The sequence below is a fragment of the Sciurus vulgaris genome (assembly GCF_902686455.1).
Source record: "Sciurus vulgaris genome assembly, chromosome: 7".
Classification (NCBI taxonomy): Eukaryota; Metazoa; Chordata; class Mammalia; order Rodentia; family Sciuridae; genus Sciurus; species Sciurus vulgaris.
In genome coordinates this window covers 136,304,915-136,328,991 of record NC_136467.1, presented here as the reverse complement: position 1 = coordinate 136,328,991, position 24,077 = coordinate 136,304,915, and the positions used below count along the sequence as shown (strand labels likewise).

General features: G+C 38.8%; 3 protein-coding genes across 5 annotated transcripts in view; 2 read left to right on the top strand and 1 right to left on the bottom strand.

Annotated features, from left to right (window-relative positions):
- ECI2 (enoyl-CoA delta isomerase 2) overlaps positions 1-24,077 on the top strand; it is a 149,172-nt gene that overhangs the window by 39,423 nt on the left and 85,672 nt on the right. The gene's annotated exons all lie outside the window — the stretch shown is intronic.
- On the top strand, positions 1,372-14,775 carry FAM217A (family with sequence similarity 217 member A). The gene is given in 7 exon segments (XM_079146744.1): positions 1,372-1,588; positions 7,872-7,968; positions 9,806-9,890; positions 10,012-10,025; positions 10,633-10,719; positions 10,723-10,805; positions 13,290-14,775. Coding segments are annotated over 7 exon segments (1,647 nt in total). The 5' UTR covers positions 1,372-1,523; the 3' UTR covers positions 14,506-14,775.
- PRP4K (pre-mRNA processing factor kinase PRP4K) overlaps positions 22,456-24,077 on the bottom strand; it is a 35,471-nt gene continuing 33,849 nt past the window's right edge. Inside the window, exons 15-16 of one of the 3 annotated variants that reach the window (XR_013764923.1) lie at positions 23,685-23,965; positions 22,456-23,355 (exon numbers count right to left, since the gene is read on the bottom strand). Coding sequence is in view for 1 of the 3 variants with exons in the window: in XM_079146394.1 (XP_079002520.1) it covers positions 23,762-23,965 (204 nt within the window). In the remaining 2 variants the exon portion in view is untranslated. Of the gene's footprint in view, positions 23,966-24,077 lie in introns of all 3 variants that reach the window. The other 2 variants (XR_013764925.1, XM_079146394.1) reach the window with 2 other exon arrangements.

Below are 24,077 nucleotides of genomic sequence, written 5' to 3'. Positions count from 1 at the left end.
CCATTCAACATGCCAAGGAAATGATCCAGTAAAATGCTATCTTTTTTCCATATCATGTCAATTGACTCATATGTTCTTAATCATCGCTCTAAGCAGTTGTTGATGGAATGTTTGCAGCTCCCTGGAGTTTGTTGGCTTTGATTAAAATCAGAAGATAGCAATTATTAATTTTTTTTGAGTGACTTGATCAAAAAGACAAAAAAAAAAAAAAAACAACACTGACAAGGATAACACATTGTTGGTAGGAGTGTAAATTAGCACAGTCATTATCGAAGACAGTAAGGCGGTCCCTCAAGAAATTAAAAATAGAACTACCATAGAGCTAGCAATTCCACTACTGGGTGTATGCCAAAGGAAATTAAACCAGTACAGGAAAGAATCACCTGCACTGACATGTGCATTGCAACTCTATAAATGACAACAGGGATATGGAATCAACCTAAATGCCCATCAGTGGATGAATGGATAAAAAAATAAATGTGGTATAAATACACACTGGGATACTATTCAGCCACAAAGTAATCATTTTTTTCTGGCACCGCGGATTGACCTCAGGGCTCTCTAACACTGAACTATATCCCCAATTTATTTATTTTTTTTTAATTTTTTATTTCTTATTTTGAGACAGGGTTTCACTAAGTCATCCAGACTGGCCTCAAACTTGTTATCCTCCCTCCTCAGCCTCTTAAGTAGCTAGGATTACAGGTATGCACCACCACATCTGGCATAAATTTTATTTTTAAATAAACTATCAGCTGGGTACATTTTGCTTTTTACAATGAGAAAGACTTGTAGTAAACAATTCTGCTTTCTAATAGTAGTGTGGTGAAAAGCACATTTTTTTTAGGGTGGGAGTAACTAACAGTCATGAAGGCAGCTGGTAGCCTGGTTGAATCTTTAATGAAACAGATGCTTCGTTTTAATTTCTTTCTTTCTTTCTTTCTTTCTTTCTTTCTTTCTTTCTTTCTTTCTTTCTTTCTTTCTTTCTTTCTTTCTTTCTTTTTTTCTTTTCTTTTTTTTTTTTTTTTTTTGTATTTCTCTTATTTCCGATCCTATTCTTCAGGGGCCAATATATTTACCTTTGTCAAAACCATAATTTAACGTAAAATTATTTTCTGCCAAGAACAGATTAGAGCACATTCTCCTAAGCCAGGTCAGGCACCTCTCCGTGCTGTGGTGTTCAGTTGCTATGACGGGCCGGCAGGCTGCTTAGGCGATTAGCAGAACATTATTAACTAAATTAATCCCGCATGTAGTAGCAGCAGAGGGAGCAGAACCTGGGTTGTTTTTCTAGTCGGGCTCATCTTTTATTCATGATTTTTAGGTAAACAGCAATTCCTTTTTTTGTTTCAAAGAGGGTTGTTGTGTCTCCCGAACACCTTTCCCTTCCCTTGAGCCACGGTGAAGGTGACAAGGTCAGCTGGCTTCCAGAAGGCAAAGTGTTCAGTAATGTTCAGAAAGAGAAGATCATTTCCAAATTTCTCAAAGGAAGCGTGCTGAAGAGAGTTCTCCGATCAAAGCAGATGCAGTGGGAGGATCCCGAGTCCCAGAAAGAGGACCCCAGCCACACCTTTACTGGCACCAGAAAGTAAGTTCTGATATAACTTAGATCACAATTTAAAGCAAGCCCAGCGCAGTGCTGTACGCCTATAATCCTAGTGACTGGGGAGTCAGGAAGTCCAAAGTTCAAGGCCAGCCTGAGCAACTTAATGAGACCCTGTCTAAAAAAAAGGGGTGGGGAGGGGCTGGGGATGTGGCTCAGTGGTAAAGCACCCTAGGTTCAATCCCAGTATGGGGGGAGAGGGTAGGAGGGGCACGAGTTTTTGCTGTAAGGCTAGGAAAATACAGCTCCAGAGGATAGGAAGACTAAAGCATCTCAAGGATAGGAAGACTGAAAGCAATGCAAACTCAGAAAATCATCTTGCAGTAAAATGCAAATAAAGGAGGAAATACATGATTGAGAATGTATTCCAAAGTACTAGCTGCAACATGTGCATGTGTAGAATGTACTGAGGTGTGTGCTTATCTTCTTTTTTGGATGTATGTACATAAACATCACTATCACCTTCATTCTAGGAATAAGGAGATTTTTTTTTTAATTTAAGTAGATTTTAAACAAGATTTCTTATATTTTTGCAGTAAAAGGGTGACCTGCCAAATAAGACCTAAGGGAGTTAAACATTAAAGGTTAATATTTAAAATGAAACTTCAAAGTAGAAAAGAAAAACTAAAGCAACTTTGAAGCAGAAAAAAATGTATGTACATCATTAAAAGTAATTATATAAACACAAGAAAGTCAGGCTATTTAAGATGAATGCTCTTAGAAAAAGGGTCCTAAATCTGGATAAATAGAATCTGCCATACCTAAAAGACATAGTGGTTGCTCGGAATAAATACATAGATAAATAAGGGTTAGTTATTTAAACCATATGCTAAATACAAATTGTCCCTAATTGATTTGAAATGTTTCAGACTGGTTGAGCATCTTATTTAAAAACTATAACAACAAAGTTTAATTAACAGTAGTTAATTAGAAAATATTGTTCTGACTTTCTGAAAATGTTTACATAATTACACTGAGGAAGATTCTGCTGTAGTACTTGCCTGCCGTAATCTTGGTTTTACTAAAAGGAAATATAAAGGTGGATGGGGGCAAAGGCATGGGCAATATCAAAACCTGGAAGGCACTGAAGGAGGCAGGCTAGAATGGAAGTCTTTTCCTGCAGAATAATTAGAAACTAAGAAAAGCTGCTACTGACAGTTCTTGCATGACCTAGGACATAAAAAGGCATATATGACAAGGTGCTCTCCACAATAGTTATCTGGTAGTCAATTTTGTCACCTTTGCCACAGAAGTTGAGGTTGGTAGCAAGGCAGGCTTATTGGACCCCCAAGAAGTGATTGGCCCAAGGCTTGCCTTCTTTCCCTCTGATTTAGACCATCTCATGGTAAATAATGGAAGAGTGTGCTAAATGCCAAGAGATAGCATCCCCATGTCCCACTTCGTTTATGAAACATTGCTTTCACTCTGGACTAAAGAAGTGCATATATAAATTAAGGAATGCTTGAGGCTACCACTAGGAACTGAATGCTGGGTGTGGCTTTGAGATGTCCTTGAAGGGAAGTGCCTTCTTTTGGATCAGGGATTGAAGCTAAACCTGAATCTAAGCTACTGTGGTCAGAGCCAGACTAGAGCCAAACCTGACCCAGGACTTGGGGAAGGTACATTCTCTTAGTTTTAACATCACCATAACCTTTCACATTAAGTTCTGACAGGGAGAGGCAGCCGCAATTTCAATGCTGATGTCAAAGCATGCAGAAGTCTCCAGAGAAAGGAAGAACAGTTCAGCGGGAGTTAAGTAGGAGAGATGATAGGAGAGAAAAATCTGTATATATAAGCTGTATATATAAGATGAACACAACACCTTTATTTTATTTTTATGTGGTCCTGAGGATCAAACCCAGTGCTTCGCATATGCTATATGAATGCTCTACCACTGAGCCACAATCCCACCTCAGAAAGGTTTTTTTTTTTTTTTTGCGGTACTGGGGATCAAACTCAGGGCCTTGTGCTTGAGAGGCAAGCACTCTACCAGCTGAGCTGTCTCCCCAGCCCTTCAGAAAGGTTTTTAAGAATAATTTCTATCGAGGGAAAAAAGAGAATTGTAGAAGATGTATTGATGGATGACAAATCTTAGAGGTGCTCGAAGGAAACGGGAATCAGTTCAAATTCTGAAACAAAAGGAAAAGGCAGAAAGAGAAGCAGAACGCAAGGGAGATGAGTGAGGACACGCCTGATACAGGAAATTTGCACACACAGATGCACATGCGCTCATGCATGCACAAAGAGCTTCTGTCTGGGCGGTGATAATTCCCCAGATACATATATTTGTAGAAAGTATTAGCTGAGACTATGTGGATTCCAATTTTGACCTCAATTCATTATTTTTTCCATTAATTTTAAGTTGGGAAAAATTATTTAATATATCTAATTATTTAATATTATTTAATTAAATTATTAAATTATTTAAAATTATTTAATATATCATTTATTAAATAACTAGTAGACTTTTTCATGGGGTGGTTAGGAGTATTAGATTGTTCTAGACTGTTCAGTAATATGTTGGCACCTGTAACCACAGCATATATTCTAGGAAATACTATTTTTTTCAGTAATTGAATTAATTCAAACTTTACTGAGTACCTACTATATGCCAGGCAACCTGCTAAATAGATAAAAAGCAGGTCTCACCTTCAGGTGTTGCAAAGATAATGAGCTACGGCAAATGAATAATTATAATGTAACATGAGCAAAAAATTCTAAGTAAATAGTTTTATCAGAACCCAAAAGAAGGATCTTGCAGGGGATAGTAGTTTATTCTTCCTGAGAAGTCAGGAAAGATGATTTCTGAGCTAGAACTATATGACTAGAGTTAACTAGGCAGGTTAAAATAAAGGTTTTTTTTTTTTTCCAAAGGAGGCATTATTGTAGGAAAAGAAAAAATGATGTATATCCTGGAGGAAAGAGATGTTTGAGAAAATTGTAAAATGTCTGAAGCATTTGACATGTAGCAGGCGCTGGAAAGGAAAGGTAATATGCAGATACTTCAAGGCTGGCAGTAGAATTTGGTTTTTAATATTTAGGAATTCAAAGCACATTTGAGATTCAGGGTTAGAGCTTTGGGATGGAAAATAGACTGGCAAGGGGGAAAGCCTGCTAGGTAGACCTTCAAGGAGGCTGCGGGGAGTGAGGCCTCTGCTGCTCCTATTCATTGACCTTCATTGATTTGGCCCAACCCAGTTTTAAAGTAGGGGGATACCTCACTAAATACAGGCAAGGTCCCTTCCTTTCTTCTAGGGATAAACAAATAATAAAAAGGCAAACAAATCAACAGGATTAACAAATAAAATTGAGGAGCTACGTGTAGTGGCACACACCTGTAATCCCAGTGACTCCGGAGGCTCAAAGCAAGAGGATCACAAGTTTGGGGCCTGTCTCAGCAATTTAGGGAGACCGTAAGCAACTTAACTTAATGAGACACTGTCTCAAAAAAAAAAAAAAAAAAAAAAAAAGAAGTTGTTCTGGGGATGTGACCCAGTGACCCTGGGTTCAATCCCTAGTACCAAAAAAAACAAAAACCAAACAAAACCAAATAAAATTTAGGAATACAAAAAAATAAATAAAGGTTGGGTCTAGTGAAACGGAGTAAGGTGGGTGGGAAGGCCTGCAAGGAAAATGGAGATGCGGAGGAAGGAGATAAACACCTGTGGGCTGGGATCAAAGATCCAAGAGACCCTGGAATCTGCTGTCAACATTGTTATATACCTGTATGTGCATTATTCCAAGAATATCTAAGAAGAGTCCATCCTCCTCAGTATATTAAGATGCTAATTGAAATATTGGGGGGATTGAATGTAGAACTTGGTGCTCACCCAACAGAACACAGTAGTATCACTGGCAAAGTAGTGCAAAAAATTCTGCTCAAATAGCAATTCTTTATTTTAAAGAATGTATAGTCATGTATGTTTTGTTTCAATATTTTTTCTCTACATTAAACTATTACAGAGAAATGGATGTGTGTATGTGTACGTGTGTGTGTGTGTGTGTGCGCACATTCATTCCTTCCTCCCTTTCCTCCTTACTTATTTCATGGAGCTGTGGTAGGAGACTTGCATTTAGGGGCACTCGATTGGGCTATCTAAATGTATCCCAGACAGAAAGAAAAAAAAAAAAAAAAAATCGACTTTTGATCTTCCTGTGGTAAGACGGATGACCGACCTGCAGCTGACCAGAGGTGGGCTTGCTCTCAGCAGGGATACTGTTCTTCCATTTTAACTATGTGGCATGTGAGCAGCATAGGTGTAACTTTCCACAGATCCCGTCTAAAGGAGTGAGGGGCAACGCTCCTGGAGGCCTGTGGCCCGGCGCTCGGCCCGGAGGCCTACTGGCCGCCTCGCGGAGTCCTCAGCCCGGGCCGCAGAAGGCCGGAGGAAGCCCAGGGAAGAGCCCGGAGGGGCCGGGGAAGGGCAGGGGAGGTCCGGGGGGCCTCGGGGGAAGGCCCCGGAACCTTCAGGGAGGCCTCGGAGGCCCTGGAAGGGTCGGGCAAGGCCCGGGGCGGCGCAGGCCGCCTCGAGGGCCGGTGGGCCGCTGTGGCTGCGACCTTGTCCGAGGAGCCCGGGCGCACCCTGCACCCGGATGGCCGAGTGGGCAGGGACGCCCCTGCCGGAGCCCGGGGACGCGCAGGGGCCGTACCCGAGGCCCGGCGGCCGGCGGCGTGGCGTGTCCCGCACGGCGGGCGGCCTGGAGGCCCCCGAGCGGCTCCGAGCCCGAGCAGCCCTCGACAGACCCCCGGCCCTGGAGTCCCGGTGGACCTGGTGGAATTCAGCGCCGCCTAGGGCGCCCCGGCCGGTGGAGCAGCCCGCCGAGACCCAGCCCCTGCCACGGCTGGCCTCCTGGAGCCCGGCCTGGCCCCTGGGCCTGACCTCCGCCCCGGTGCCGGCCCGCGGGACCCGCAGGCCCTTCACGGCCGAGGGCCGGGCCCACCGCTGCCCGCTGCCCTCCTTGTCCTCCCGCTGCAGGAAGGCCGAGTCGGAGGGGGCGCCCGGCAAGCCGTTCGCACTGACCCTGCGCGCGGAGGGGCCTGGGCCTCGGGGCGGCGGCGCCCTCGGAGAGGACACCAGGGAGGACACGTGGGCCTGCGGCTCTGTTGGGTAAGAGGCCCGAGCCCCGGCGACCCGCGAGCCCCACCTGCCGCCCTGGGCTCCCCACAGAGCTCCCCACTGAGGCCAGCCACAGCCTGGGAGCCAAAGGGGGCCGCCCTCCCGGGCCTTGCGCCCCCTCAGACATCTGCCTCCTCGCTCCCGGACCCCAAAAGCTCCCTTTCCTGGACTCTTGTCTTTAGGCTCCTGCTGCAGGTGCCGTGCCCTTTTCAGGTGCCTGGTGCCACGTGCTCTCCGCCAAGGAAAGGGCACCTGCGTGGCCCCAAGGGGGCCCCCTACTGCACAGCGTCCTTCCTCTACCTTCTGCACCAGGGCCTGGCGTACCTACAGCAGGGGGATCAATACCTGCTGTCCACAGACTACCTGAACTGTATCTCCTATTTCTCCAAAGTACACCTTTACCTCTGGGAGGCAAAAATTGCAACCAATTAGCTAATGTGTTCAGTATTGCATGACTTTAATTTGTAATTCTTTTCAGATAGTTATACCTTAATCCAGTGATGCTTCGTTATCTTATAGTTCTCTTTTACCTTAAATTAGTGGGTGTTTTAGACACCATGATAGTTTGGTGTGGAAAATATTGCCTAGGCCTGTAGGCCTTTTAGGTGTCTATGAAACACGCATGGGATTCGTGTTCTGCCTGTATGTAAAGTTGACCTGGCTTTCAAATGGAGGACGTTTTCTTTCAAATGATTAAAAAACAGACGTCATGGCCCTATTTGTTAAATTTCAAATAATTCACCCCATCGTTTTTTCCAACTCGTATTTCAGTTTTCTTAATCTGATATTTCCTTTCTCACCTCTGACCTTAATTTTGTAATCTGTCCATTAAATCTTACAGTTTGCTTTTGTCTATGCCCTTTCTTGTCCTGGTTTGCTTTTTTTTTTTTTTTTTTTTTCTGGTTGATTTCTTTTCATATGGTTACTTCCACTCAGCCCTTACAGTCCCTCTCGGCTAAGAATTTTATTTTCCTTCTTTTTTGTGGTGGGAGGGATCAAACCCAGGCAAAGTGCTGTACCACTGAGCTATATCCCTAGCCCTCTAAGCACTTTTCTTAACCTCCTTTGGATAGGGAACCAAAACTCCTGCTTTCTTTTTATATGAATGTTGAATCTTACCCATAAATGTGCCTGTCCCACAATCTGTATAGGATTTTAAGGAAACAGAGGAGCAGCTACAACAAAATGGGCAGAAGAAATGGGGAGAACTGTAGCACCACCATCCGTCTGTCAAGCATCTCTCAGGAGGTATGGCAGACGCCACTGAACTTGAGCCTCTGGGCAGGAGCTCTCATTATTGCTAAGACCGTGCCCACTGAGTTTTACTGCATAGATAACTTTACTGCTTTCATTTTGTGAGAAGTTGGCACTGTTCTTCCCTCTGCACATTTGGGGTATCAAGTGGAAATTTTTCTTTTTTCTAAGAAAGGGAAAGGTTAGCTTCTCTCCAAATACCAGACTATTTCTAATTGCAACTGGATTTCTTTAAAGATGCTACCTGGCTATCAGCCAGGTAATGTTCCCATTTTCACACATCCTTCCTGAAAAAATATCGGTAAGGCAAGTGGGGTATCAAAAAAGTATAACCAAGTCCCAAGCAAACTAACTGACTTCATGTTCAGTTGGCCAGCCTTCCCTACCCATTGACACATTTAGGTTAATTTGATTGTATAAACAGCACGGTTTTCATCACTTCTTTTTACCATTTGAACATAAGGATGTTTCTCACAGGAACATTTTGGACACTAGTGACCCAGGATTGCATACCTGAAAGAAATTTGAGAATCCATTGGGGAGTTTTTTAAAATGCAAACACCTGGACTTCACCCTCATTCTACTGAATTAGAATTTGTATGTTTTTTGCAACTTTTGCCTTTTAGTACTGGGGATTGGACACAGGGCTTCATGCATGCTGACCAAGCATTCTACCAATAAACTACAATCCCAGCCTTCAACCATTATTTTTAGAAAGCTCCCCAGGTGATTCTCACGTAGTGACTAGACCTCATACATGTTATATCAGAAAGCAGAAATTTATTAATTTTATTTTCAGAAGTTTCCAAATAAAGATAACCTGCACTCTCCTTTCTCATATCCCATTATCCTTCCCATCAGGAGATACCCCGCCATTGATAAATTAAATCCTTGTGCATATTGAAGCTTATTTCTCCCTGTTCCTCCTTAGTGTGGAGCTGATACCTAATAATGCCTAACATTTCATTTGTGTAGAGATTCATTTATAAAGGATTTTGTTGTCTGAGATAGAAAACAACTGAGTTCACTCCTTAAAGTTACTTTTGTGTCATTAACTCATCACTTCCCTCTTTGTTGAATGAAGTATTACAGTCATTCCCTGCCCACACCCTTGGGTTTGCCCCATAGCACTCTGCATAACATCTGGAATAGAACTATCTAGTGGATATTATTAGTACCTTTCCCTTTTCAGAAATCTTTTGGCTTTCTTTTTGAGTATTTCTCGAGTATTTCTCAACATGTGGAATCCATACTAAGAGTAGTGGCCTGGGTGGCATTGGATATAATGCAAGGAGTGCAGATTTTCTTTGGTTGGTGGAAAGGTTTTATAGGCTTTCAGATCTGGTGCTCAAACACAGAAAACCTGATGAACATGCCATTGTGCACCATGGTACACAACCTTGCATTATATTTTAAAATCAGTTTTGAGAACCTGTGTCATTATTTTTAACAAAATGAGAATGGAGGGCTGTGGATGTAGCTCAGTTGGTAGAGTACTTACCTCGCAAACACAAGGCCCTGGGTTCAATCCCCAGCACCGCAAAAAAAAAAAAAAAAAAAAAAAAAAAAAAGAGAGAGAGAGAATGGAACCATAAATTATGGTAAGAGTGTTTCCATTTCATGAATGACAGATGTTATCAAGCTGGTGAAGGTTTGATAAGAGGAACTGCATGCATCTCAAAGATGCTGAGTGTGTCCATCCTGGAGGCGGAGGGGTTCATAGGACTTTGTGCCTTGTGTCATACTTTAACCAAAGAACATGTAAAATTTTGTACTTGAGCTTTTAAAATCTTTTTAATTTTAAGTTTATCCTAACCAAATATTATTTTAGAACGTATCTTCCTGGAATTTGGATTCTGAAGTACCTGTTCTTGAAAATAAAAACTTCCCACCTGGAAGGGATAGTGCGGCAGGTGGTAAGAAATCCTAGATGTATATATTTATACTGGAATAATTACTTATATTAAAGGGGGTTTGTTTGAAGGCAACCTGTTTTATGTAACTATTAATTGTCATTTTTCATACATATTCTTTCAGGCAAAATTAATAAGGTAAGGATGTTTGGTTTTAAATAATTCACATATTGTTTGAAAATGATAAGCATGTTCTTTGAAATTTTTTTCTTCAAAATTAAACTTTAAATTTTATTTCTGTAGACTTCTTCAAGCAAGTCAAAGCTTTTATTATTTTACAGGGCTGCAAATTGGTCATTAAATTAATATTTTGTTATATTAACTTTTTTCAGTATAACCATGCTATAAATGGAAATTGACATGTAGTAAGTATAGTATTTACTAGTCACTGCCAAAAGGGAAGTAGTCTCAACCCTTATGATGTCTCAAAGCAGTTGAAATAGACAATATCCTATTTTGAAATGGAAAAAATTAATCTTTCACTTACCATTTTAGTGCAAAATACTAAACACTTAATTGTAAAATAATGTTAATGATACTGAAGGTTCATTAGTTAATGATGTTTGGTTGGTATTGATAATGGATTATATTATTTCTGCTGAAATCAGTAAAAACACATGATTTCTGTATGCATAAGGGGAATGAGTGGACCTTACCACACATCCTGTGGTTAGAACAAGAACTATGCCTTCTTAGAAGATGAATGGGGAACACACACATGTTGTGTTTTACTGCTGCTTTATAGAACCCTTTGGAAATTCCAGTAGAGCAACCGATGCTAGAACTTAATATGTCAAATTCAAAAATTCATGCATTTTCTAAGACATTGTCATGATCTTTCTGTTATCAGAGTAGTAAACAAGGGCTGTTTCAGTTGTGGAGTTACCCTCTTAATGAAGGAAGTACCATGGAGAACAGGTGAGAGCATATTTTTGTTATACTCTAAATTTATAAAATAAATTTAAATACAGATGAGTTAGCTGCTTGAAATACAAGATACAAAAAAAAAAAAAAAAAAAAAAAAACCAGCAGAAAAAATATTGTGTGGAAATTGCAGAAATCCACCCTGAAATAGGAAGAGGCAGTGGACACCACAAGCTAGCCAGCATGCAGGTAAGAGGTGGGTTCACTGTGCCCTTGCGACAAAGGCTTAGGTGACACTCAAGTCCTCTTCAGGTTGTAGAAATTTTCACCTTTTACAATGAAGGCTTAGATGGATAGAGTTGGATTTGTCATTGAAATGAAAAGGAAATATCACAGGAAAGGACTATTCCAGGAGCTACTTTAATTCTTTATGCCTATTAACTCATTTAAACTGAGCCCAGTCTTACAAGGTAGGTACTGTTACCATTTTCCCTGTTTTACAGATGAGGACACTGAGGCATGGTGACCAGTTCTGTAACTTCTCAAAGTGACACAACTAGTAGATGGTGGAGCAGGAACTTGAAAGTAGCTTGATTCATGTTCATAGTCATTATAACGTATTGCTTCTCAGACTTTACTTGATTCTGAATTCTCACGTTTTGTGCTTAAATTTTATTGTAGATTAGAACCAGCTAGACTCCCCCTTAAAAACACAGGAGGTTTGGAAATAACCTCCTCTGGAACACTGCTCAGTGTCAGTTTTATACATAGTTAAGGGCATCTCAAGTCCCATTCCTCTCTCAACCAGCTGTAAAAACAGTGCATCACTTGACAGCAGCTCTCTCCTGGCCAGAGGAGTTCACCTCCATAAGGCCCAGAGTAAGGCTTCCCTTATGTAGGATTCAAGGGCAAAACCAGGAAGTGCTCCAGGGAATTGTGTGCTTCCTAAGGGAATGTTGGTACTGATGGATAGGCTCTTTTAGTAGCGAGAAAGCACTCAGCTGGGGACAAGGATTTCAAGGTAAGAGGTCAAACACCTGACTTTATCACAGTAACAGAGGGGCGAACACCAAAGGAGGCAGCAGAAGGCAGTGGTTGGGATCACCGCCATGAGATCCACTGCCTGGGTTCAAATCCCAGCTCCACCACTTACTAGATGTGTGTCCTTAGCAGTGGAATATCTCAGTGTGCTTATCTGTAACAGGAAGAAAGGGAAAGAGCCCATCTCATGGGGATGTTGTGAGGACTAAACAGAAGCATATGTGTTTGATAGGGATTTGCTTTCCATGCTGGGTAGGCCTAAGGGTGGTGCAGAGATGGAAGTTGGATGTCAATGAAATATTTTATTAAAATTTTTCTCCTCAGTGTACAATCAATGAGGATGACAGTAATAAATTTAGTGTTTAACATTTCACAAAGTACACTGACATAAAATGTGAATGGAACATTGTCAATGGAACTCCCCTGAGGTGGATATTGACTTTTTCTTTTGCTCATTCATTGCTGGCGCAGAGTTCACACCTAGGCCTTCTGCCTCTCGCCTGCCTGCTCTTTTTACTGTTCCATGGGTCGGGGGGCAGTTGTAGTGTCTGTGAGCAACTGTAGATTTAAAGTGATTTTCCTGTGGCTTTTCAAAGGCAAGGCAGCATTCCTAGTGTTTAGCAAAATGAATACATATTGATCACTTTCTGCAGAAATGAAAGTATTTTTCAAAATCCTAGATTACCTTATCTTTACTATAAATTGGCCATTTATAGAAACAAGATCAGTGTTAAGACCACATGTCAACCTAATGCATCAAATATTTCGATCCCAGTATTTCCAGTTATCTTTAAAAAACCCAGCATCTAGAAACTCAGTATTTTATGGCCTAGAGTTTTTGCAGTTTTCAGTATTATTTTTGTATCTTTACAGTATTATTTTAATACCTAGAAGAATTACTCCTAAAATAAAAGGGCACCATTAGAAGAAAACTGCTAAGGACTATATCTGGAATAATTTTGGTTTGATAGATATTGCTTATTTTTTTGTTAGAATAATTTTTAAAACTACAGTGATTAACACAGAACTCTTTGTTAATAACCTAACTATATTCTTTGAGTTTCCTTTTATCCGATTTTGAGTTAATGAACATTCACTATCATTTCAGTTTGAGTTGGATATCCTAATTTTCAGACATCATAATTTCAGGTACAATATAGGTAAATATATATAATTAGCCACTTTTAGCCTTGTGGCTTCATAGTTTCAGTTAGCCATCTTTAGGTCTCATTTTAGGTATCTTGTTACCTGCAGTTGTGCAAAGGGATGTCTAATTAATATTTTTATCTGTATTTTAAAAATTTCACATAGTTCTATATAATTAAAGCATATTTTGAAATTAGTGTATTTTTATTGCAGATAGCTAAATATATAACACACGTGCCATTGGGAACTAAATTGTTAACCAATATTTGATAAAGGTTACTTATTTGTATCATTTAATAGCATTTTAATTATAGTCAACAAACCACTCATTAATTAAATTATTTTTTAAAGGGAATTCAAAAAATCTACAATGGAAACTGGCTTTAATATAGTCAATAATCCCATAAGGCTCTTTACCCTAAACCACTCATTAACAAGTACTCCAGTTGATCAGCAAGCTGGTTCTAACCTGGGACTGCCGGTGCCATTAGGTCTCTACTGGCCCTATGCTGATGGAGACTTTTTTAAGGACAGAAATGAGTTTCAAATTGATTCATGTTCAACTATAGAAACCAACAATGGTGGTGAAACTTTATCTGCTCCAAACTGCAACTTTACTGGAAACAGCAATGTGGAAGAAATTTTAACAGATGAAAGTGACTTATCAGAAAACGAGAATACTAATGATACTTTACTCAGCTATTTTAAAAAGATGGACCTTAAGTTAAAGCCAGAAGAAATAGAAAATGTTGAGGAATCTTTTACTGAGGAACGGAGTGAAGTATTTCTATATCCTGATTTTCTTCCCCCTCCTTTCGATACTCTGGATTTGCACAAATTTGCCTTTTCAAAATGTGAAAATTGGAAAGCAACAGTGGAATCTCCAGAAAGCTCCGTTGAACAACTGATAACTCGTTTACTGGAACTGGAAAGGTTACAACATACGACTATACAAAAGGAGCGGTCTAGACTGCCAAATGCTTTTTGTTCTCCAGCAGTTTCTGAGCGACCCTCTTCCTCCAAAGCTACATTGAAAGCGAGGCAGCCTAAACTTCCTGACCCTTTGAGTCTTCAGACATCTTGTGTAGATAAAAGTCGAGAAAAGAGAAAAAACAATTCTGGTTCTGGTAAGCTTGAACAAAATGCTTCAAAGTGGAATTGGAGCGGTGATGGAAAATATAAATGGAATTCTAGACCACCATCTCTGAAAAGCTCACCAACCACAAAACAATCTATTGCAACTTCTGATGATTTTAAGAATCCCAAAAGTTTCACTTCAAATTCATGCCAAGAACTCTCACCCAAGCCTGCCACCGCCCAAACAACTCAATCACTGGTTAAAATGGCCTCAACAAGATGCCTGCCACCAAGGTCTCCAATACCAGTTTCACCTATACCCCTGTCTTTTCCTGAAAATCACAGGGAAGAAATTAAATCACAAAGGACCAAAAAGAAACTTTACCAGAAAAGTATACTATTGAATAGACCATTCTATATTCAGAAATTAAACTGTTTTTCACCTTCCTTTATAGCTAAGGGTAAGTGCTCACCCATAGACCAAAAATAACTCTTTTCTTTCATACATCTCAATGTGAGCAAATCTATTTCAAGAAGCCCAGCTAACATATGGTTTGTCATTCTGAGATGCAGGTATAAAAACAAAAACAAACAAAAAAGCAACACAAATTGATTGCCTGATGAGATACGGAGTGTAGCCTGTGAGTCACAGCTGAGCCATCTGTATACAGATCCAAGGGCTTCCACATTGCTGCATTTGACAATTCTTCACGTTATGTTTCAAAGAAACGTTTTACTTAGTAAACCGAAGTATTCTATTCAGAAGCTTGTTCTTTTGTTGTGATTGTTTTCCAGTATAATTGTATCATCAATAAATGGTATAATTGATAGGTTGCTGTTGTAGTTATTCTTTGATTGTTTTCTCTCTGGTTTACTGAAACAATTTTTGGGAGGGGGATCCATATACACATACTACAGACAAGCATCCTGATTTTTAGTGTAGGTGATTCTTGGATCACAGTTTGAAAAACATGAAGGAAAACCTTGATGTAACATGCATAGATCAGAGATCTGGGTATTCTGGGGTATAGTATGCTTTGGTTTTAAGTGGATGATTAATTAGTTTTTCTTTTCTACTTTTTTTTTTTTTTTTTTTCCGGTGGGAGGTGGTAACTAGGGATTGAACCCAGGAACACTTTACCACTGAGCCACATCCCCAGCCCTCTTTTTTTTGAGACAGGTTCTGAGTTGCTTTAGACCTCGTTAAATTGCTGAGGCTGTCCTTGAACTTGTGATCCTCCTGACCCAGCCTCCTGAGTACTGGGATTACAGGTGTGTGCCACTGTGCCTGGCTAGTTCTTCTTAAACATTAAAAAATAACAAATGATTACAATTTAAAACATTACCGAAATATACCAAATGAAATAAAAGGTGTCTTCCCTCCCACCAATGCCTGGCACAGAGATAGTCGTCATTAAGTTTCTGTGTATCATCCAAATGAGAAACAGAATATTTGAATTAGGAATGGAGAGATGTATTAAAGCATAATTCAAATAAATGTTAAAGAGCAAATGTAGTTTGTTTCCTCTTTGTTATCTTTAGTTAAAAAAGAAGTAAGGCTCAAATAGTTTTCTTAGAGGCGCAGGGGTCACAGGGAGCATGCTTAGGTTTTAGATTAGCATCAAAGAATTTTCTGAAACCATATCAAAGCAACAGAAAATAATTGGTCCTTATAATGGAATTCCTTATAATGAAATTTTACCTGTATCCCATACAATGAATCTGGTATTATATTTTCACAAAACTGTAATGCAAAAATGGACTTTTATTTGTTCACTTTAACTCAGTGACCTTCCTTGGTTCCTGTCAATCATCTTTACTCTCAATTCCCTGTAATTTGAGACCTGAACCTTATGACCAGTGCTTTGCATCCATTCTTATCATTTAACTGGATTTTATCCCTTCATCTTTAGGGTTATAATGATGTGAATTTTCACAAGACTTTAGAAAGGAACATGCTTGGTGTTTAATTTCTTTTTTTTCTTTTTGGTCTTGGTGTTTTTCTATTTTTTTTCTTTTTGGTATGGGGGATTGAACCCCAGGGTCTTTAACCACTGAGACATATCCCAGTCCTTATAATTTTTTTTTTTTTTTTTTAAATTTTGAGACCGTCTCGCTAAGTTGCTTAGGGCCTCACTAAATTGCTGAGGTTGGGTTTTAACTCACGATCCTCCTGCCTCAGCCTTCCCAATCGCTGGAATTACAGGTGTGCACCACTATTGCCTGGCACATGCTTGTTTTGTTCACATTGAATCCTGGAAGGTAGTAGTAGTCTTTAAAGTATTTGATTGGCAAACAGTCTTTCTGTCATTGGGATTGTTATGCGTGAATTGTTAAAAGCACTGATTTACCTGTAGCCTGAATTAGAACCCAGCCTGTCACTTAACAGCTCTAGTCTACATACGCAGTTTCTTTAACCTCTCTGTGCTTCATTAATCTGATTTGTAAACTGAATGAAATGTCTATAACCATATGAGGATTCAATGACTAGGATTAAAAGTGTCTGACATACAGCAAATATTCAAAAAATGTAATGGGGAAATAAGAATGACACCGGAGGGCAGATCTAGTGCAAGAATGAGCTGCCCTAGTATTGACTATACTGTCTGTGAAAGAATGAGAGTTCCTAAAAAACTAATGTTCTTGCAAGGAATGTGCCAGGCAAGCACAGGAACATGGTATGTGACAGACACAAACGCTCTCAGTGAGGCCAATTTGGAGTGGGCATGGGAGATGGAAAGTGTATGGCAGGGAAGAGCATCATGGAAGCAGAAGTTGCAAAGGTTAAGACTGTTTAACTGATTGTTAGAGAACTGCTTTAGCCCCTTACAGTGTGGGAGAAAAAACTGATTTAATGTTTTTTGTGAAGGGTGATTTTTTTTGGACATGAATTTACCTGCTAGATCAACAAGTGAAAATATATGATAAAAAGTGGAAATGAAGTTCCTAGGGGTGAATTTTTGTGTTCTTTTAGTACTAGGGATTGAAACTGGGGGTACTCTACCACTGAGCTACATCCCCAGCACTTTTTGAGACAGGGTCTCACTAAGTTGCCCAGACTGGCCTCCAACTTGTTATTCTCCTGAGTAGCTGGAGTTAGGAGCAAACGCTACTGTGTCTGGCAAAGCGTGAATTTTCTTTTTAATTGTAAATATGTTTTACAGTATTTACAGGCTACTTTATTTAGAATGCTACTAGACCTAAATAAAGGAGGTACTGAAATACCTATCAGATGGTTTTCTATTAAAGTTCAACGTTGTTTAAAATATAAATATCGAACCTGGACCAGAAGCCTTGCCATTTTCCATTATAGGGTGAAAGTACCAATAATTTTTAAAAAAGTCAACATCACTTATTAAAAAGGTACAGTTGCTGGGATTTTTCTGTGCTCGAGTCCCTCAAACAAGACCAGAAGTGGCAAGTTTGTAGGAACCATACATGTAGTCCTCTCGTTTATCCCATTGATTGAAAAGGGAAAGCCTTGGATCATACATGTAATGCATGTCAGTAAGTGAAAAGTAAAGTTCACCACTGGGGAAACTGTAGAAACTAGCAACTAGAACACATTTGGCTATTTTTTCAGATGTTAAAAGCCAACTTCTACCATCATTATTAACTTTGCAGAACTGGGGATTGAATTCAGGGGTATTCTACCACTGAGCTACAACCCCAGCCTTTTTATTTTTGAGAAAGTGTCCCTAAATTGCTCAGGCCGACCTCCTGTGATCCTCCTGCCTCAGTCTCCAAGTGTCTGGGATTATTGGTGTGTATCACACATCTGGCTCCACCGTTATCTTTTTGGTACCAGGGATTGAAACCAGGGGTGCTTAACCACTGAGTCACATCCCCAGCCCTTTTTGAAACAGGGTCTTGCTAAGATGCTTAGAGCCTAAGTTGCTGAAACTGGCTTTGAACTTGTAATGCTCTTGCCTCAGCCTCCCAAGCCGTTGGGATCACAGGCATGAGCCACCACTATGCCCAGCTGTCTCTACCATTATTTCAAACATTTGGCCAAGTTTATTGTCAAAAGTAATCCTGCTTAACACAATTTAATTTGGCTTCCTCATAAATCCCCATGTTCAGCTTCATTATTCATTTTCTTCAGCTCATTGGATCTGAGGTTGACTTTAGGAAAAAAAAAAAAAATCAAAGAATGCGCTTGTGAAAGGTGTTTTCCACCACTTGTGATATATAATTATGTAGCTCTATCCCTTGACAGCCTAAGCAGATTAGAATGTGGTTCTATACAAGGGTACCCAGAGCCACTGACTGTCAACCCATTTTTTTATAAAGGATGCAACCACACTAGTTTCTACCTGCCACTTGGAGATGGTTAGCTCCAGCAGAGGTGGGTGTATTCTACAAAGCCAGACACTTCTACCCCTGCCCCCACACTCTAATTCTACTTTGTATGCACTAGAGAGCCACACAACCTGTTTTTATTGGGGGCGGCGGGGGGGGGGTAAATGAGAATTGAACCCAGGAGCACTTAACCACTGAGCTACATCTTTTCTTTTTTTAAAGGTAGGGTCTAAGATGCTTAGGGCCTTGCTAAATTGCTGAGGCTGGTTTTGAACTTGCAACCTTCCTGCCTCAGTCTCTTCAGTCACTGGGATTAACAAGTATGCTCCACTGTCCCTGGGCTTATGTTGTTTTTAAAAGCTGAAAACATTTCCTAAAAGTAAGAAAAGAGTAACAGACTGAGAGTAAGAGCCTGATGTGTCAGGTTTCCAAATGGGCAATGAACCAATTTACTTTTGTTAAGAGAGAAGGAAGTTAGTTCATTACTTTGTTCTGCTGTTTGTGAGGAAAATCCTACCACTTCAGATGTTTCCAAGGTATAGGTTCTTTCTTGAAAAGGGCAGATTCTATTGAGATTGTGTGCCACATTCCACATTTCCCTCTATACTTTTTCAAGTTATTGAGATTCTCAATGCATAACCAGAGTCTTCTGCGAATTTTTTAGGATTTCTATATAGCTTCAGCCCAGCAGTCCCTAATTATATTTGAGCACAGAATACTTTTTTTGCGGGGGGGAACTGGGGATTAAACCCCAGGATGTTTTACCACTGAGTCACATCCCCACACCCTTTGTTTTTAAATATTTTAAATTTTTTTAAGACAGGGAGGGTGTAAGTTATTTAGGGCCTTGCTAAGCTGCTGAGGCTGGTTTCTTGGCCTGCCAAGTCACTGGGATTGCAGGCGTGCATTCACCACACCTGGTCACAATACTTTTCAAAGCACATCTATCTTTAGTAAAACAGCAGGTAAGAAACATCAGGTAAAGAACAATGTTTATCATTTTAAACTAAATGTAAAATGCCAAGCTCAAGCAAAGAAAAAAATCAGCAGACAATATGCTACCAAGAGGCAACTTTTATTAAGTTTTCCAATAAGTCAACTGGGGACATGTGCTGCTAAAATACAAGTTACAAATCAAACAATACTATGAACAATTAGGATACACATTGAGCATTTTCAGAGATCAGCTTCCATATCTTGATTGCTAAATGGAAAGGTTCTTCAGAACTGTCCCTTACCCTATATACAGAAGGAGAAGAAAAATTAAGGATGCCACAATGGTATCTCAAAATAACTGGAAAATATCTAAAAGTCAATTTAGTGTGCACATCATTTGACATGTTAAAAAAACACACACAAATGAGTTTGCTGTGAACATTTTTATAAAGAAAATAAAACTCATGTTGAATATATTCTGGAACTAGCATACTGTTCAGAAACACACTTATGGAGTCCACTGTTAATAGTGTCATTATAACTGAAGGAGGGGCATTACATATTTGACTATGTGACTTCTTTCCTATCTCCCACACTTAAAAGGATGCTCCCTAATTACTTAACCTAAATTTTACTGTATGTGATTCCTGTTTCATTTCAGAGATTTTAGTTCTACCTACATAGCTAGAGTTCTGCTTATGAATGAGGATAAGAATGGGTATAGCAGAAAAGAGGAATGCAAATCTGGAACAAAACTGAGGACATATCACTACCTCTGTCACATACCATAAAACATTACATATTTTGTAATGTAAAAGGGTCCTGAGTATTTATTTTTGTTATGAAAAAGTGGTAGTTATAATGTCAAGATAAAAATTATATTATTATAAAATACAACAAAACAGTTCAGCAAATAAGAGTGAGATAGTCATTGGGAAATGAAAAAGGTGTTTTTAATATGAATTTATAAGTAAACACAAATATTAAGAGGGTCTTATTTATGACAAGATGCTCCCCTTGCTCAAAAATCCCCTAGTTTCTGATTTGAGAATAATCTACCCAGAAACAATGTGCCTGAAAAGCATATATGCTTTCCAGTTCTCCTCCAGCCCTAGAAAGAACTATGACATCTTTGAGAACTGTGCTGAAGACTTTCATGAACCCTCAAGTACTTGACATAATTTTTGACTTAAAGTATAAGAAAGCTGAAACTTGCTAACAGATACTTCTATTCGAAAACTATAAAGCTATTCTGAAACGTGAATGCAGGTTTGTTAAATAAGATCATTAACTAAATGGCTTCAATGTTACACAGATCTTAAGTTCTAAATTTCTACCTCAGCAAAATTACAAAGTCAAATAAAACCATGTATATGTATATAAGACATTTACAGGGTTCCTTTCAAGTAGATTAAAATAGGAATGCTAAATTTGGGAATATGAAAAAACCACAGTTATCACCTTTCACATTTCCCTTAAGAAAAACTAACAATGGCTCTGAATAATCTATTTTAAGACCATGACTGGAGCACTTGTTAAACAAGGTTATTAAAGGTTAAGAGGAGTTAAACATGTTCTTAAAAATTCCCGTTTCTACTCTTTTTCATCTGCCTAAAGCTGAAGATTACTTTTAGATGTATGCTACTTGGTGGCTGCTGTTTTTCTAATAATACTTAGGATCTAATTTTTATAACCATGTGTTATGTGGGATATTAGCACCCAAAAGCCTTTTGTATCACTAAATTTAAGTACTATTTTTATTTTACAGGAGGGGCCCAGGGGAAGGAGAGGCAGGAAGTATGAGAAAACAAGCACTTCACAAGATGAACACCACGATAGCACTACTATTCTAAATATCAAACACCAATGAAACCCAAATCATAATGCTGGAAACTAAAAAATTAGACAAAAAACTAAATGGACCTTTTTTTTTTTTTTTTTTTTTTTTTTTTTTAAATCTTTTATAGGACAGAAACCTTAGCTCATGTCTTCTGGTTGTCATCATCTTCCACTGAGCTGCACCTAAAACACAAAGAACAAGTAACAAGCAACTTTGTTTTTTAAAGAATAGGAAATAGTTTTGAAGGTAAAAGATGAACTGTTTCTAGTGGAAATTAACTTACTTATTAAATAATTACATAAAATGAAGCCATGAAAATCACCAGAAGCATCAAAATGTTTCACTCACACTTTTTTGAGTGAAAATAACTACGAAAGACTTGAATATGCAGCATACTGTCACCAAAAATAGATAATGGTGGGAAAAATCACTATCCATATCATTAAGGTGGAAAGGCTGCATGTGATGCCTTATTTAAAAGGCCTCACTCTACCTGAAGATGAAAATCGCCTTGCATTTATTTTAGTAAGTCTAAAACCATGAAGAGTCGGGGTGTAGGTTCAGAGTTGGCTTATTATATCATCTATCACCTTCCTGGCTGTGAAGTTCATTTCATGTCTTTAATTGGAGCAAAACCCACCAGAAGAATGCTGCTATTCTGATTTTCCATTCTTGAATGCACCAAAATGTGCATGCTTGTTGTAATTAGGTGCCTGGGTGAATAAAAAAATCCCATTTACAATTTAAAAATATTATTTTAACCCCTAAAATCTGATTATTTTCCATATTCCTCAGGGAGACAAGCATTAAATTTTACCCCCCAAACAGAAAAGATTACATTAACTTTTTGAAAATTCTATCTTGTTAAAAATACGAATTCCTTTGTTTGGCAAAACCAAGCTGATTTATATGATTTTGTTTTAAATCGTTGCTAAATGTTTATCTACACATGCTGTCAGAAATAACCTTGTTAAGAAGGTGAAGCTGGTGTCTCAGCAAATCAGACCCCTTGCAGAAGGCGTTGAATGGCCTGTGCCCCGTTTTCCTTTTTCTCTTTCCGCACCATCAAAAGGAAAAGTGAGAAAATAGCAGAAACATTAGTTAAATCCTGAATTATACCCCATAACCTACAGGAATAATCTCACTACACTGAAAGCTGACAATATTGTAGGACTTTTTGGGGGGCTAAAATAATTAGAATCCTAATTATTGATAAATTGATAAACTTATGGCTAGATTTACATCTTTTAACAATACTCTCAATTAAAGACTTCGGGATAAAAAGAAAGGTTGCTTTAAACTATTTATGGTTTACCTGACTTACCAGCACTGAAGACAAAAACTTTTAAAAATGGCTACAAATGCCTTGTTCACAAAAGACTTTATTATCTAGTGATGCATACTGAGAACATACAGAAATCTGCATGGTCCACTTCACATGCAGTAGAACAATCTTCACTTTACAATAAGTGAGTGTCAACTGTTTATGCAATAGACAACACTTTAAAGTCACAATCTTAAAGAAAAGCTTCATTTACAAAAGAAATAAAAGGTAAAGAAGCAATTACCGCTTTTAAAAAGCAGCTGCTTTGTTCAAGAGTGGAAGGTTTATGCCTGTATTGAAAGACAACATGATCACAAATAATGAAAACAATGAACAAATGAAAAAACACTTTTACCATAAAGCAGTACACTTTCAAAATGACATACAAATAGTTAAAAATTTCATTATGTTGTCTATCTAACCTTTAAATATGAGGACTTTGAGAATTAGGCCTCAACATTTGTAATTAGTAAATGAAAACTATGCATCGTTTCTATGTCACTAGGAACTGTATTTAACAAAATGTATATAAAGTCTATAGCAAGTTGATTTTAAAAAAGTAAAGTTAATAAGAAACAGTACACTGAAGGCGCTCTATCCATCAAGCGCGTACTCTTCAAATTTTAAATGTGATGAACAGAACAGAAATTGTAACTATGCCACAGTTGCAATGCCAAAAAATAAAACAAGATCAGTTATCACACATGCAGGGAATTCTGCCACAAAGCTATTATCCCTCATTTGTCAATTATTCCAATAAAATAACATCTTAAAACACCAGTGATGTTGATGGTTTAGCTTACCTTCAGTGTACTGAATGTTGTACACAACCTGCTTTTAAAGAGGAGACCGTCCCTGCAGGCAGGCTCAAGAAGGAACAGACCCCTTTCGGCACTGACTACACCAAGGGCATGCTGCTGTGGCCTGCACACACACACCTAGGAAAACGTGAATATAAACAGCATTTATGCTGGCCATTTTATTTGAAGACCAAAATGAAGCCAATTCTGCTAAAAACGAATCAACCACCCAGTATTACTACTCATTTTATAACAGATGCTTTTGTCTTTTATGTGAACTGCAACCATATACATTAGCACTGTAATTTTGTGCAGTCTTGGCAATTAAAACAGTTCTACAGTGAAATTTCACATAAGACACAAAACAGATTAACTAACATTTCTAAAAGAAATATCACCCTTGGTGTTAATTCAAATATATCATGCTTCCTCAAATTTGCTGGAGAAATATTTATAAGTTTATATACATTAATAATAAACTGCTGTGAAATTTCTTCAGTCTTTGTATTTAATTACTCAAACCCTTGGAGTTTCTTCATCTCGTTTAAATTTTTTCCTGGATGAAAGCATGCTGTAGGGCCTGGTTGATGCTAATTCGTTTAGCTGGGTCCAACATTAGGATCTGGTCCAACAAGTCCTTTAGCTGGTGTACTTTTTTACGTTGATCTTCAGGAAGTCGCTGGCACCCAATCAAGTCAGCCAACAGGTCCTTAGTTGGATTAATGGTGCTCATGACAGTAACTTTCTCCTAAAAATAATTTTTACAATGCGTATCTCTAAATAAATTACTAAACAAAAATGACAGACTGTTTTTGTCTACAAAAATATTAAGAATCTGTTTATCAATCACAATCAGCTGC